This window comes from Megalobrama amblycephala, linkage group LG20, assembly GCF_018812025.1.
Source record: "Megalobrama amblycephala isolate DHTTF-2021 linkage group LG20, ASM1881202v1, whole genome shotgun sequence".
NCBI classification, from domain to species: Eukaryota; Metazoa; Chordata; class Actinopteri; order Cypriniformes; family Xenocyprididae; genus Megalobrama; species Megalobrama amblycephala.
The window spans coordinates 12,089,240-12,106,391 of record NC_063063.1 but is presented as its reverse complement, the minus strand read 5'-3'; the positions used below and the strand labels follow the sequence as shown (position 1 = coordinate 12,106,391).

General features: G+C 36.3%; 1 protein-coding gene across 2 annotated transcripts; it reads right to left on the bottom strand.

The window, feature by feature from the left end:
- Window positions 1-47: 47 nt before the first annotated feature.
- On the bottom strand, window positions 48-14,165 carry tmem184ba (transmembrane protein 184ba). Of its 2 annotated transcripts, XM_048169987.1 has the most exons (10): window positions 13,770-14,165; window positions 11,443-11,664; window positions 11,185-11,350; window positions 7,323-7,413; window positions 7,151-7,226; window positions 6,980-7,071; window positions 6,721-6,890; window positions 3,207-3,401; window positions 2,303-2,329; window positions 48-2,152 (listed from the first exon to the last, which is right to left on the bottom strand). In XM_048169987.1, the coding sequence occupies exons 1-10, from the start codon at window positions 13,776-13,778 to the stop codon at window positions 1,923-1,925; spliced, it is 1,278 nt and encodes a 425-aa protein (XP_048025944.1). In that variant the 5' UTR covers window positions 13,779-14,165; the 3' UTR covers window positions 48-1,922. The 2 variants fall into 2 exon arrangements, with proteins under 2 accessions (XP_048025944.1, XP_048025945.1); XM_048169988.1 differs by lacking the exon at window positions 2,303-2,329 and having other exon boundaries at window positions 13,770-14,163.
- Between the last annotated feature and the right edge of the window lie 2,987 nt (window positions 14,166-17,152).

The following is a 17,152-nucleotide window of genomic DNA, read 5'->3' as shown; positions in this document are numbered from 1 at the left end:
TACATAGAATTACATGTGTTCATTGAGTGAAAACTATTGCACAAATATTTACAGACAAAATTCTTTATTGTTTCCTAGGTCAGAGCATCAAGGGAAAAAATAGAAGCAAATCTTTGACATTGTAATACATAATGCTCTGTTTAAAATAACATGACGGTACAAAGAATGTCTTAGTGTAACTTCAAAATATGTTTCCACAAAATATATATATTTTTTAAACGTAACAGCGCTTTCTATGTTACTTCAAACCACTCTCTGAATAATAATAATGCATGGTTCGACGGTACACAAATAGCTTGCCAAAATATTCTAGGATATTTGGATTTCCCCTAAATATACAAAACTGCTTAGTGCAAGTTACGATAACATCTATATTAATAATAAAAGAATTCCTCCCCTTACAAAGAATACACTGCAAAACACTAACATAACTATAAGCAGGTACCATACATACTCGTACTTGGTTCCAGCTGCATTGTGTTTATACTGGCCTCTATTGTACCAATAAAAGCGTAGGACAGTTAATAAGTAACTCCAAAGGTGCTAATAACCAACTGCAAGCTTCAAACTTGGTTATCAAGGGCCTACTGCTATCTGAAGAGGTAAAGCGCATTGGCGGAAGCTTCTAAAGAATGGGAGAGACTTTGGCGTGGCTCTCAAAGGGTCAGTGATAACAGGCATGTCCCATAAAGATAAAGGGTATGAACTGTGAGAAATGCCACCCTCTAGAGGGATATCTAGGAACAATGCCTATTAAAGGGATAGTTCACCCAAAAATGAAAAATGCCGTCACCTTCATGTCGGTTCAAACCTGTACGACTTACTCTCTGTGGAACACAAAAGAAGATATTTTGAAATATGCCTCTTTGTTTTCTTTTTTGTCCTTACAATGATAGTCAATGGGGTTCAATGTTGATTTGGACCCCATTGGTTTTCATTGTATGCACAAAAGTATTCTAAATAATATTTTTTGTGTATTTCACAGAAGAAACAAAGCCATACAGGTTTAGAATGGCATGAGGAGAACAAATGATGACAGAATTAGGTGAACTGTCCCTTTAAATTTGAACAAAGTTTGCATTTTCATCACAGACATCAGCACACGGATGGTACTCGACTGCTTTCTTTGTGGAAGTCTAGCACACACTAAAAAGCATAACCTAAATCTATTTTTTAAACCTCTCAGCTAACCTAGAAAGATGTTTTTCAGTGGTCCAGGATGATCATACTTTCACGAAAGCTTGTGCTAATCTGCAGCAGGCGAGTAATGCTCCAATTACAACCATATAATCCAGACTACGTTAATCTGTAATCTTATCGTGGACCATCAACCTCTCCCCGTCCCTTGATTCATCTGTCAAAACAACAACGTTGTGTTTAAACAGCTGGTACTGCCTCTACCGTCGCTGTGCTCTCTCATTCACAGCCGTAACCGCCCTTTAAATCACTGGGGGAGCTATAAACACTGATGAAACGGAAGCAAAGGTGCACTTGAACTTGTAAATCAGAAACGGAAACATTCCCACCAAACGGGGGGCCCTCCAATACACTGCTCTTTATAAATATGCTGGGATGTCCAAACATCCACTATGTAAAACTAGAAGCTTAACAAAAAATACATCAATTCAAACGTTGAAGAGTCAGACCACGTAGGATTTCAAAATTTGGCTAAAAATGAATGTATTATTAAAGTCTTTGTATAAACAACATTATCGGACAAAAGCGCATCATTAAAGTCTGTTTTAACAACTAAGCAAGTATAAGCAGCTTAATTTCATATTCTACTGCGCTAGAGCGTCACTACTTGCTTAAGATGGTCCTTTAATAACCTGTTCCTATGTTATCTTAACCTCATCATTACACTGCCACAGCGGTAAACAGTCCCTTATGGAGTACCTTGACTCAGGACGATGGGGAGTGAGTTAAAACTCATCGTCGGAGCTAAGCAGCAGGGTTTTCTCATTGTCCCGGGCGCTCAAGCAGTTGTGATTACGGGATATGGGTGGTGCGGTGACTCCCTGCTCTAGGGTGGATTGCTGGGTGTACTGTTGGTAGGCTGGGGAGAAATTGTGGATGGCATCCTGAACCATGTCTCCAGGGTTCATGGTCTCCTTCAAGCTGCTGGAGATGCTCTTCATGGGGGCACAGCGACCTTTGAGAAGGACGGAGAACTTAATTTAGAGGTTGATGACGGCATGAGGGAAGAGAAAGAGAGGATAAGCGAACTATCCCTTTTAGATTTCACTGTCCCTACACTATCAAAGAGAGGAGATGGGCGTTAAGATCAAGAACTGTAGCCTACCGTACTGTCCATATGTTGGAACAGGGCCTTTAGAGTGCAGCATGAAAATAGAAACAGAGAAAGGATGGAAATGGGCGGAAGGGTGGATGTGTTGCATGGGATGACCAAATAAAACGAAGAGAAAATGAAAGCAAGATGCGTAAAAATAAAATATTATAAAAAAAATAAAAGAAGAAGCATTGAAATAACAGATCGGCCATATTAATGGATGGATTGAGGAATAAATGATGATTTACATAAAAAACAGAAGAGGAAAAGAGAAAAGTCATGAGATCCGAGCCATTACCATTGTGACAAAACGTTAAGAGAGGATGACTGTTCTTGAAATTTCAATAAAACATTCTGCAATGTAAAATAAATGAATATTCTACTGTTGAAAAGTTTGGAACGAGTTGAAAAGGAAAAGAAATTAATACTTTTCTTCAAAAAAGATGCATTAAATTGATCCCAAGAAACAGTTTACTGTTACAAAAATGCACTTTTGCACTTTCTATTTATCAAATAATCATGAAAAAAATGCATCAGTTTCCACAAAAATAGTTAACATTCATTATAACAAGAAATGTTTCTTGAGTATCAAATCAGCATATTAGAATGATTTCTTAAAAAAAAAAAAAATCATGTGATACTGAAGACTGGAGTAATGCATCACAGGAATAAATTACATTTTAAAATATATTACAGTTTTACAGCATTTTTGATTAAATAAATGCAGCCTCTGTAAGCATAAGAGACTTCTTTCAAAAATGTATATAAAATTTTATTGACCCCAAACTTTTGAACAGTAGAGTGTAATTAAACTTATTTTTAACGATAAGCATTTTACATATATTGGGGAAGGGGAAAAAAAAAAAAAAAACACACAATTTGTTCATTAACAAAGGAGCAAAAGTCTAAAGCTCACCAAGGGAATCCAGTCTTTTGTCCATGTAGACTTTGTATGTAAACGCATGTCGCAGGGCCAATGCGGCAAAGAACATCTCAATGCAAATAATGAAGTTCTGGTATCCAGCTGCAACAGTTCCCTCGCCGACAGAAACCTCAGGAGAGCTGATCTTAGGAATCGCACCACACTTCTCCAGGATGGCCAGCAGCATGCCTGAAAGGCCAACAAGATCACATAACCAGTTTACCAATAGCTTTAAATACCTTAAAGTCAACATGAATCTGCATTCCCAACAACTGTTACTTATTACTGTTACCATTACCAGGGAGCCCCACACATGACATGCAGGAACAAATATGTATATTGTACAAATGTACAAACTGTTCCCACGACTTAATACACCAGTACTTTTTACTAATTTGTTTAAGTAAATTGTGCACACAATAATAATTCATTCCCTTGTTTTAGTTAAATCAAAACAAGGGAATGAATTTGTACAAAGTGGCCATGAATTAAATCATGTGCACGATTTACTTAAAACGAGGAAACTAATTAGTAAATCGTGGCCACGTTTTGCTAAAACGAGAGAGCAAATTCTTAAAGGGATAGTTCACCCAAAAAATGAAAATTTGATGTTTATCTGCTTACCCCCAGGGCATCCAAGATGTAGGTGACTTTGTTTCTTCAGTAGAACACAAATGATGATTTTTAACTGCAACCGTTGATGTCTGTCAGTCATATAATGCGAGTCAATGGTAACACAATTTATAAGAGTCAATAAACATGCACAGACAAGTCCAAATTAAACCCTGCGGCTCGTGATGGCACACTGATGTCCTAAGACACGAAACAAAACAGTATTTATATCATTTTTTACCTCTAAAACACCACTATGTCCAACTGCGTTCAGCATTCGCTTAGTGAGGTCTGATCGCGCTCTGACAACGGAAGTGATGTCTAGCACTCATTGAAGTATACGCGCGAGACATCACTGCCGTTGTCAGAGCGTGATCAGACCTCACTAAGCGAATGCTGAACGCAGTTGGACATAGTGGTGTTTTAGAGGTAAAAAATGATATAAATACTGTTCGGTTTCTCGCACAAACGGATCGTTTTGTGTCTTGGGACATCAATGTGTCGTCACGAGCCGCAGGGTTTAATTTGGATTTGTCTGTGCATGTTTATAGACTTATTGCGTAGATTGTGTTACTATTGACATGCATTATACGACTGACAGACGGCAACAGTTGGAGTTAAAAATCATAATTTGTGTTCTACTGAAGAAACAAAGTCACCTACATCTTGGATGTCCTGGGGGTAAGCAGATAAACATCAAATTTTCATTTTTGGGTGAACTATTCCTTTAATTCGAAGTCATATATATATATATATTTTTGCCCATAAATCATGTGCAGGGCTCTGTATTTAGGCTGTCAAGCATTAAAAATGTTTAACCTAATTTAATTACTTAATGAGCTGATTAATTAATCGCAAATACCTTCTACCTGAGAAGGCAAATACCTGAGATAACATTATTTGATCGATTTTTGAAAGCAGCATAGATGTATCCTTCGCTGTCTTTGATATCCCACAATCCTGTGCATTCAATTCTGTGACAGTTAATCTAAAAAATAAAGATGGCGTCTGAGAATTGTGGTTGGTGGTCAGTTTGTGTGTAAATGTACATTTTTGATCAATGTTTTCCACTTTTGATGTTATTTTTAGTGGGAAATTACTATTGTAGTTATTAAAGGATTAGTCCACTTTTAAATAAACTTTCCCTGATAATTTACTCACCCCCATGTCATCCAAGATGTCCATGTCTTTCTTTCTTCAGTCGAAAAGAAATGAAGGTTTTGATGAAAACATTCCAGGATTTTTTTCCATATAGTGGACTTCAATGGGCACCAAACAGTTGAAGGTCAAAATTAGTTTCACTGCAGCTTCAAATTGTTCTACACGATCCCAGATGAGAAATAAGGGTCCTATCTAGAGAAACCATCGCTCATTTTCTAAAAAAAATTGAAAAAAGTTTTAACCATAAATGCTCATCTTGAACTAGCTCTCTTCTTCTTCTTCTCTATTTGAATTCCGGCAGTGTAGATGCTGCTAAGTGTATTACTGCCCTCCACAGGTCAAAGTTTGAACTAATTTTCAAAACTTTGACCTGTGGAGGGCAGTAATACACTTAGCAGTGTCTACACTGCCGGAATTCAAATAGAGAAGAAGAAGAGAGCTAGTTCAAGATGAGCATTTATGGTTAATATGTATAATTTTTTTTTTTTGAAAATGAGTGATTGTTTCACTAGATAAGACCCTTATTCCTCATCTGGGATCGTGTAGAACAATTTGAAGCTGCAGTGAAACTAATTTTGACCTTCAACTGTTTGGTGCCCATTGAAGTCCACTATATGGAAAAAAATCCTGGAATGTTTTCATCAAAAACTTTAATTTCTTTTCGACTGAAGAAAGAAAGACATGGACATCTTGGAAGACATGGGGGAGAGTAAATTATCAGGAAAAGTTTATTTAAAAGTGGACTAATCCTTTAAATATTCACTTAGTTTTCACCAAAGCTCTCTATATTTTGTTGTAGATCTAAACTATTGTGCTGCCTCAGAAGTCTGTCCGAAATCAGTTTCATGAGGTACCTTCAACACTGCCTGTAAAGTTCACTGTCTGATATGAAAGGCAACAAGTCAGCTGCCTAAGATTTTGGATGCAGCCTATGAATGGGTTACTGAATCAATGGCTCACTACGGATTCATTCAGTAATGAAACAATGCTGTGTGTTGCTCGGAGATGCACAACAGTTCTGCTGTTGCTTTGTTTGGAACTATTTTCATTGGTGAAATTGAGCAAAAACAGACAATAGGGTGTCTAGAATCTAACACTATATTAACTTAAAATCAATATCACATTTGCAATCAGGCAGATATTTAGGAAAAAACAGCACTCTTGCTCGTGTGTTATTGCCAAACTCTATCATATGATATAAATATAAGACAAAAACCTATATGCTTTTTTTTCCCTCCATGACTTGAATTTTAGTGCATTCTAATAGGTTTCATCACACATTCAGTCGTTGCCCTGCATCGTATTCGTAACCAAACTGCATTCAGTGTAAGATGTCGTACAGGTCTGGGCCGGGGCGGGGTGCGTTAAAATCATTAATAATTTTAAGGCGTTATTTATTCCATAAATAATCGCACCAAATTAATGTGTTAAATCGACAGCTCTACTTACTATATATTCTGAAAAAAGGGTTACAAGAAGGAAGAAAAAAGATGTAGGGTCAGACTAAAGAACTGACATTACATGCAGATGCCTAAAACAATAATTGGGTAGCATAAACACCTAATGACGTCAGCTGAAAAAGACAGTTATTTCATGGGTGGAGCAGGTTGAGATGAAAAAAATACAAAGACATTTTTTTCTTTAGAATAACGTGGACACAATAAGACTTGTTTTAAAGTAAATGGGGTCATTTTGATCTCATGTTGAATATTTCTTTAGCAGCAGATCTGCTAACCTTGCCAGAAGGAGAGGAAGATGACCGATTTGACCATAAGGAACTTGAGCATGGGCCTGTAGGGGCTGAGGAGGTCTCGGGTGGAAAAGTAGAACAGGAAGAGGGCGTAGAGGGACAGGCTGACGGAGATGTTGTAGATGATAGTCACATACAGGTAACCGCTAGCGACACTGTGGGATAAGAAACCAATCAATAAACAGTTCCTTACAAAAATTCAGAATTTTGAATCTTGAGTAACAGAGTTTAACATAGCACATACTTGAAGTCTCCATCACGATACTTCCCAAAGGCCTGTAGGATGACTGTAATCATGGCCATCAGGGGTTTTACCACACAGAACTGTAAAGTGGCCTGTGAAAAGAATGAACAAACAAATTAGTCAAAAATGGAAAAAGGTGCAAGGATTGCGTAAGGCTTTTAATAATCAAACCTGTTTGCAGAATCTAAGGAAGCCAATGGAGTAGGTCTTGCCCCAAAGACAACATGTTCCGTATATACAGCTGGACCTGCAGCAAAACAAGACAGGTTTCACATAAAGATGATCCTGGGGAATGCATTAATAAAAGCCATTTTCATACAAGAATAACTGCAATGACACTCACTCAATGGGTTTTCCTCTGATCTCGGCCATGATAGCACTCTCTCCTCCAAGGTATTCATAACAAAGGCTCAAGAAGTTATAGATCACAAATGCTGCAAAAAAAAAAAAAATCAAAGATAGATTGAATTAGCATTGAAATACAATTGCAATTGTATTTTCATCTCATGTGGGTGATACAAAACCAGACATTCAAGTCTTGCGATCATTTTTAAGTACAAAAACAGTAAACATTTGGTAGTAAAGAATGTTGTGGATTAAACGATCAGAAGAACCTGTCTTATGCAGTTTGATCTCATGTTGTGGCACTGACAGTCAAGCATAGCAGACCATTCTGACTAAATCCCCTCATTAGTGTTTCACCAAACACCAACAAAAAGACTTTGCCAAACAATGTCACAGTGGTGCACTGCAAAACATTCCTCGTGATGGTCTGGCTATGGCACGAAAAAAAATCTAAAAAGGCTGTAAATACCAGCATCCTGTGCTTTTCCACACCAGAGATTATAGGACACCCACAAAAATGATATACATTTTCTGTAGTCATGGTATTTTTCCCATTCATAAGAATTTCAAAAACTGCTTCAATAAAGAGTTCTAAGGCATGGACCAAACCAAGCAGCTCAGCAGACATGTGCCGATATTCGGTAATACGATATATCACGATAATGAATATGCACGATATTGTTATCGCTGGCACTTCAAAATACCGTGAATAATTATTTATTATGAATTGTTCAAATTTTTATATGCATTTTAAGAATACTTTCCCCATCGACCATATCAAATGCACAACACTGCGGTATGCTGCGTCAAAGGGACATACGCACTCAGATGTAAACAAGCCCAACGAGCACGAGAAGCACATGGTGAACGAGTGAAGGAGACGCGCTGAATGAAAGTGCACGTTCAGTCTCTGACAGCAGAGGGTGCTGATGGAACAGCAGAAATGCAGAGGTTACCCCGGAAACCCCGTAAACATAGCAGCTGCGCTACAGCCATTCAATTTTTTGTTGTCGCAATGTTGTTCATAACAGCACCAAATACTTAATATTTAAAGACTTATTAGGCTATTTATTTTCAAACTTAAACATTTTTATATTTTAATCTGGACTACAACATGCCCTATAATGATTGAAAATATTCTGATTATTTGTTATTGTTCAGTAAAACTTAGCAACATAAGGCTTCATTAGTTAACATGTTAATTCTTTACTACTAAACTGACAATGAAAAATACTTTATTACTTAAAGAATTTATTAATCTTAGTTCATGTTAATTTCTTAGTTAATGTTTAATAACATTACTAAAATCAAAACAACTTATTCAATGGACCTAAGATAAAACTAACAATGATCAGTTGTTGTTGTTTTTTTTTTCCCCCATTCAGAGTTCTTTTTGTTATGAGAAAAAGAGTTCTTAAACCTGTTATACTATGACAAGACTTTTTTTGCAACTTATTTCAATATCATAAAAATACCATATACCGTGATAAAAGCTTCAGCAATTATTGCAACATGAAAATTTGATACCGTCACATGCCTACAGATCAGAAATGAATCACACCATTACAAAATGTGACCTTGGCCGTTGGGACTTTTGCGCACGGCTGCGTGTTCATGAGACACTCTCAGTACCGCAGTTCACTCCGACTTGCATAAAAAAAGCACAAAAGTTGTGAGAAATCAAGAGGAATAAAAACACGAATTATATGAAATACAAAACCTAGACATCCCCAAAAAGTATCCGTGTACTTTCTTCCCTCTGTTGAATATCTCCAGACAAGAACATTTGTCTGATGACAGTGAACACAATAACTTTTTGTTGCGACAAACACAATGGATATATTCACCTCAGAGAAGAAAGTACATGGATTGTATTTCACGTCGTGTTTTTATTAATCTTGATTTCTCACAACTTGTGTGCTTTTTCTGGGCAAGTCAGAGTGAACTACAGAGCTAATAGTCTCACAAACTCACAGTCGAGCAGAGAAAACCAACTGCCATAAATTTTAATAAATAATACATAAAAAAAACAACTATTGTATACGCCCAGAAAACGTGTCGCATGGTACGATACCTTAAAATGGAAAGATACCAACAGACCCATGCCTAATCAATGCATTAAAGAAATTACCAGCAGCCTTGCCTCAGAAAAGCTGACATATGTAGTTAAAGGAAAACCTAAAGACTTTTACAAAATTTAGACTCCCTTTTTATACCATTGCAACCAAGTGAACGGTTGCAAAATTTTGGTTGCAAATTTTCAGGTCTTGTAACGCATCCTTGTAGAATATAAGTATTCATTTCTTTCCAGTTAAAGTGTAAGTTCAGCCAAAAACTAAATTTCTGTCATTAATTACTCACCATCATGTCTTTCCAAACCCATAAGACCTTTGTTCAAGAAACTGTTAAATAAATTTTGTTATTTTTGTCTTGTTTTTGTGCACAAAAAGTATTCTTGTCACTTCATAACATTAAGGTTGAACCACTGTAGTCACATGGACTATTTTAACGATGTCTTTACTACCTTTCTGGACCATGAAAGTGGTCATTTCAATGCTTTCTATAGGAAATAAAAAAACCTCTCTGATTTCATCCAAAATATCTTAATTTGTGTTCCAAAGATGAACGAAGGTCTTACGGGTTTGGAACGACATGAAGGTGAGTAATTAATGACAAAAAACTAATTTTTGTGTGAACTAACCCTTTAAGTTGAAATCTCAAATTCATATCATGAAACATTTCTATAATGTTTCTAAAATGAATAGAATTTTACATCCAGAACCCGACTGATGTACTTTATTAAATCAAGCAAACGATATGAAAACTGGCTGTGAGACTCACTTAGACAATTTCAAGAACTGAGCTCTTATGAAGCGAATGAACTGTGCCGATATTTACAGCATCCCTAGTGGGTGTTAATTTGTCCTATTCCCTTGCTCTGTGGAGCAGTGTATGTGTGCGTGTGGCTGTGGCTGTGACAGTGAAGGTTGGAGCTCAGCTCTATATATAACACATGAACCCTGCAGCCACAGCTGCTCTTCAGCGTGCTTTGCTGCTGCTGCTGAGTCGGGAGGTCAACAGCAGTGCAGCTGAAGGTCTAGTTAGTGTGAACCACAGCTCAACAATCCCTTCCTCCCACTTTAATTGCCCCACATAACATTTGGAACAGTCTCACACCCAATTAAGCCTATCCAAATATATAAATATATATATATATATATATCAAATTATACCACTTGATATTTGCAACCAAGCCTGAACCAAAATGAATTACTTTTTCACTTAAAAACATACTGATGTGAATATTGCTATGGCACTGTACCAGTGTTATTTTAGTATCATTGAGTATAGTTTTTGTTAATATTTTGATTTTGATTTTATTTGTATATGTTGTTTTCATTTTCATTGTAGTTAAAGTTTCATTCATTTTGTTGTGTTTTTGTCATTTTATTTTTTCTATATAGTTAAGCTTTAGTTTATTTAGTTTTAGTTATTTTAGTACCTAAACAAACTAAATGAAAATGAGATTTTTTTGTAATATTTTATTTTCTTTCATTTAAATTTAATTTTATTTACAGTAATGACATTTTTTAAGGTTTTAGTTTTAGTTAACACAAATAACCCTGTACTGTATTAGTCTGGTGTCAAACGAGCACCTGGTTTATTAGTTTATCCATGTGCATCCGCTCCACTGATGCTCGAAAAACATGGTTACTATGCAACAATCGCTTCTAGAAATCCCAGCTGACTGCAGATCTAAAGAGCTGCTCTAGCAGGAGTCACCTATAAAACAGGCTGCAACAGGCTATGCCACGTTTAAAGCTCCACATGCAAAGACAGCTGAAAGAAAAACTGCCTACCCTCATAGCAATCCCTGACTGTGTCGAAGTAAACATAGTACTGGTCGTTGGTAAAAAAGAGAAGGCTGAGCCAGGAGTCAAAGGCGTAGATGGGTACGATGAAAAGGATCCGCACTATGTGCCTCTGCTCCTTGGGAGAGCTGTAGTATCGCAAATGCATGTAGATCTGAAAAAAAAAAAAAAAAAAAAAAAAACAAAAATGAAATACAGGGATTTGAGTTTAGATTCTCAAGCCCAGCTGGATTAGGCATTGTTTACCTGGTGGCAAGTGAGTAGAAGTGCTGTCCACACAAAGAAGCCTGACACTGCCTGGGCCGTCGTTGTCATTAAGAATATGGGCTGTTCTGGAGTGAGCAGAGGAGCCTCTGGGAACCAGGAGATGTTGGGCCCAGCAGGGGCCATTGTGGCTAGCGAGCCTGGAGCCATCCCGTCAACTTCCTCTCCAAAATGATCAGACAAGGGCACGTCACGTCTTAAAAGCTGCGTCATTAGAGAGATTAAGATGCTAAAAATCAGTAATATGGCAATATGGGGATTAAAGATGCTGAATGAGAGGGTCTAAAGCAGAAATACGATATGAATCAGAGGAAATGAAAGAGGAGTGTGAAATAGTATGATGTTATCATGAATCATTTCGCTGTAATAATGTGGAGAAGCAAAGAAATGAAACAAAAAATCAGCCAGAGTTATAGGTAGAGCTTAAAGGGTTAGTTCACCCAAAAATGAAAATAATGTCATTTATTACTCACCCTCATGCCGTTCCACACCCGCAAGACCTTCGTTAATCTTCGGAACGCAAATGAAGATATTTTTGATTAAATCCGATGGCTCCGTGAGGCCTGCATAGGGAGCAATGACATTTCTTCTCTCAAGATCCATAAAAGGTACTAAAAACATTTAAATCAGTTCATGTGAGTACAGTGGTTCAATATTAATATTATAAAGCGCTGAGAATATTTTTGGTAAAAAAAAAAAAAATAATAATGACTTATTTAGTGATGGCCGATTTCAAAACATTGCTTCAGGAAGCTTCGGAGCATGAATCGGCATGTTGAATCAGCGGTTCGGAGCGCCAAAGTCACGTGATTTCAGCAGTTTGGCAGTTTGACACGCGATCCGAAATCATGATTCGATACGCTGATTCATAATGCTCCGAAGCTTAATGAAGCAGTGTTTTGAAATCGGCCATCACTAAATAAATCGTTATTTTGTTTTTTTTGGCGCACCAAAAATATTCTCGTCGCTTTATAATATTAATATTGAACCACTGTACTCACGTGAACTGATTTAAATGTTTTTAGTACATTAATGGATCTTGTGAGACGAAATGTCATTGCTGGCTATGGAGGCCTCACTGAGCCATCAGATTTTGAACAAAAATACCTTAATTTGTGTTCCAAAGATTAATGAAGGTCTTACGGGTGTGGAACGACATGAGGGTGAGTAATAAATGACATTATTTCATTTTTGGGTGAACTAACCCCTTTAAACTAGTCACAGTGAAATGGAAATAGAAACAGATGTTTTCTTTCATTTTGTTTTGTACAAACAAGTAAAACAGATTATCGAAAAACAAAAAAAAATTTAATATGCGAGGACTTGGTCATAAATGAGTTATTGATTGGATGAAGGCAGATCTGAATGCAAGCTTGCAGTTAATTGTAAGAAATGTGCGGGGTTTAAGTGGATGAAATGTTTGGACAAGTCAGAGAGAAGTCTGTCATTTCAATGGAAAACTGAGTTGTGATATTTTGATTCAAGGACAAATTTTATTTTAAAATTTTATATTTTAAATGAAACATATGCATGGAATGTAGAATAAATTTTCATTTCATGCCAACTTTATTGAAAGGTCATAACATTATATAGGAAATTGAAGCAGAAAATATTTAACGTTGATTACCACTGTATAAAGACTGGTTGTCTGTTTACCTGAATTTCTGAGCCCTAACTTATAAAATACTTGATGAAACAAAAAATTAAGAAGTGAGGCTGTATTCAGACATAACAGTCACACCACTGACAATTTACATGAGAATTAACTAAAACTGTAAAATATGGATTTAATGCTTATATTTGCAGAGTATGAAGAATAGGAAATTATCAAACATGTCTACATCTTAATGTATATCTCACATCTTAGTAAATGATTGGCCATTGTTTACAAGACGACGAGACTTTGCTCACTTTATTACTTTTTTTTTCCTTTTTCTTTTTTTTATCAGATATCTTTTTGTCAATTCGCTCAACCTAACGTTGCTGAAACCTGTATGACTTTCTATCCTCAGCAGAACACAAAAGATGTTATTACTCCGAGTCATTCATGTACAGTGATGGGTGAAAACGATACAATGAACGTCAACAGTGACTGGTGAGAAAGAAAGTCATAGGGTTTGAATTAACATGACGATAACTAAATGACAGATCTGTTATTTGTTTGGGGCGAACTTTAAATCATATGTTTAATGCTTTCAGCTTTCACTTTTCGGAAGAGCAGTATAAATTTAGTTTATTCACATAGCTGAAGTTCGAACGAAAAAAATAGTATGGAAAAAATAAAGTACCTACAAACTAGAACAACTTACCAATAACATAAACGCAGATTTAAAATCATTCGGCGTGCACAAAGGAAAGCAAACGAGAAGAGATTCGGCCTTAATTCCTCAAAGCCATCGCTGCTGCCCGCCATCCATGTTTATATTCCAGCGCCGTTGATCTCTGCTAGGAAATCTGCGCTCCGTTCTTTTATAACGTTATTTGTTCCCATGTAGTACTTCACCGCGTCTTTGGACCGTTTACAGTGTATTTCAAGACTCTTCTAAATTATTTTATATACAATCCTTGTTGAATTGCGTTGAAAGGCAGTTCCTCCTTTCCCAACTCCTCTTGCCGTTCAATAAAATCTCTTGCGGATTAGTTTAACGGGGATAAAAGTGGAAAGCGGCTGTGAAGTCTGCGACAACAAGCAGCTTTTTCTTTTTTCTAAAATGGGTTACGGCTTCAAAATTTCAAAATAAAAGTCATGTGACGCAAGTGACGCAACTTGCGAAAATAATGCATTTAAAGAATTATATCGTCTTCAAACGTTTGTAATACTATACTAAAAAATAAAAAATACTTGTGTGTGTGTGTGTGTGTTGTTTGGTTTTATTTACTATCATGGAATTGTGTGGAAAGGGAATGATAATCCAAAAATAAATGCATATGTATTTTTTCTTTTATTTTGTTTCATTTAATGCAATAAATAATACTTTGAAATCCACAATTTTATAATTTGAATAAATCCAGTTTCTTATTGTCTCTTACTTTTTGTCTCTGTGTTTTTCCACTGTTTACATGTATTGAGCTTCATTCAAAAGACAGGACAATCTTAATAATCCATTAATAATCCTTTCAAAGGGGTAAACTTTAATTAAACAGCTCTGGTCATGTTACTTTTTACATCAGCCGTGCAAAAAATGTTCAGTAAATTCACTAAGTTCCACAATGTTCAACAAGCTGAAACACTCATACTTTGATATGTGTGTTTATTTATAAATGAGGTTGTCATAATGTCAATGCAGGAGTCTTCATATCAAATTTTCAGTACACCATATTGTTCAGCTGTGTAATTGTAAGAGAGGAGTTCAGGCCTTTACTAATGCTCAAATAAATCTTTAAGTTAGTTCACTATAGCAGGTATTGATATCAATACCTCCAATAATTTATCTGTCATCTGTTCAATGCACAATCATGACGCATCCATTCAGTGACGTCTACAGCCAAAACACCAGTTTGACTGGAAACAATTCTTGGAGATTCTTAACTTTTGCATATTTAAAATTTAACATGGAAAAGATGGTTCCACAAAACCTCATACATCAGTAAGGTGTCAACATACAACACTTTTTGTGTTAAAGTAACAGTGCAAGGGATACATTTGTTACACTCTATCAATATTCAATTTTAACTTTACAGTCCAACAAGCAAGTCCTTTTCCCGGCATTTCAGACAAAACAGAGAACAACCAAAATAACCTTCATCAGGTCGCAGGTAAAAATTCTCTTTTCCACTTCCATTGTTTGAGTCTTGAGTCTTGTGATCCTCAATAAACCTGCCTATCCACTGTCCACATGCGTCTGTATCTTCGATGTCTCATCCCAACAGCAACAACCTGCAGTGCGTGAGGACGGTGGAGCACTTTGTCCATTACAAAAATGTGGTTTCTTTCTTTCTGCTTCTTGCCTCTGTTTCGCACTCCCGTTTTACATAGAAAGATGAATATAAATGCTTTAGGGGAGTTGTCTGTTGTAATCCTGCAAAATGAAGTAAATGAAAACACTTTAGCCAGAAGTTAATTACATTAGAATAAGGGAAATACTGAATGTGAGATTTTTTGTAAGAAGTCTCTTCTTTTAATCCACATATGTTTTGATAAAAATATAATAATTTTATATATTTTAATATATTTTAAAATATAATTTATTTCTGTTATGGCAAAACTGAATTTTCAGCATCATTACTCCAGTCTTCAGTGTCACATGATCCTTCAGAAATCATTTTAATACTGATTTGGTGCTCAAGCTATGCTGCTTAATATGTTTGTGGAAACTGGTACATTTTTTTCAGTATTCTTTCATGAATAGAGAACAGCATTTATTTGAAACAGAAATCTTTTGTAACAGGGTGTTGTGCCATATGACATTATACAACCTGAACTAAAGGTCACACTGATATCAGACTTATTGACATTTGCTGCGTCCCAATTTGCCTACTTATATTACGCCCTAAAATCCTTACAATATGCCTTTTTGAGGGTGTAGCAGAAGAGTAGGCAAGCTTCGGGACATATTACTTCGTCATAATTGCGTCTTTAACGGACCGCTCTGCTGTCACCATTTAAACTGCTCTGTCAATCAACGTCACAGTTCAAATCCTCCACATTCCTGCCGTATCGAAGAGAAATGTAGTAGCACATTGATCTGCCAGTCATGTGTCATTCATGTGGAGACTTTCCTCATGTTTTTGCAAAATGATGCTTTTAAAAGTTAACGACCAAACGTATGTTTATAAAAGTTCGCAATGCTGTTGCAGATTAAATATAATGTTGATAACATTGAATAAATATTTTTTTTCAGGTTAGATACTGATTATTAATCACTCAAACGCAATTGTCGGTCTTGCACATCCGCCTTTTTTGTGTCTGTAGGTTCTAATCGAATCCTCGTCCTACGCGCAATGGGTTGTGGGCAATATTATCCGTTATGCAGTATGCATGGATCTGCACTTCGAATTATAACCAGAAATAGTAGACCATCCAGGTATCTTTGGAATACTTATTTGAACATACTATGATTTGAGACACACTACTTCTAATTACAAATAATATTTAACGGTGCCCTAGATTCAAAAATTGAATTTACCTCGGCATAGTTAAATAACAAGAGTTCAGTACATGGAAATGACATACAGTGAGTCTCAAACTCCATTGTTTCCTCCTTCTTATATAAATCTCATTTGTTTAAAAGACCTAAAAGACCTCCGATGAACAGGCGAATCTCAACATAACACAGACTGTTACGTAGCAGTCGGGGTGTACGCCCCCCAATATTTGCATATGCCAGCCCATGTTCCCAACATTATGAAAGGCATTAGACAAGGGCAGCCAGTAACGTCTGGATCTGCACAGGTGAATCAACAGACTAGGTAAGCAAGCAAGGACAATAGCAAAAAATGGCAGATGGAGCAATAATAACTGACATGATCCATGATATCATGATATTTTTAGTGATATTTGTAAATTGTCTTTCTAAATGTTTTGTTAGCATGTTGCTAATGTACTGTTAAATGTGGTTAAAGCTACCATAATTTCTTACTGTATTCACGGAGACAAGAGTCGTCGCTATTTTCATTTTAAACACTTGCAGTCTGTATAATTCATAAACACATCTTCATTCTTTATAAATCTCTCCAACAGTGTAGCATTAGC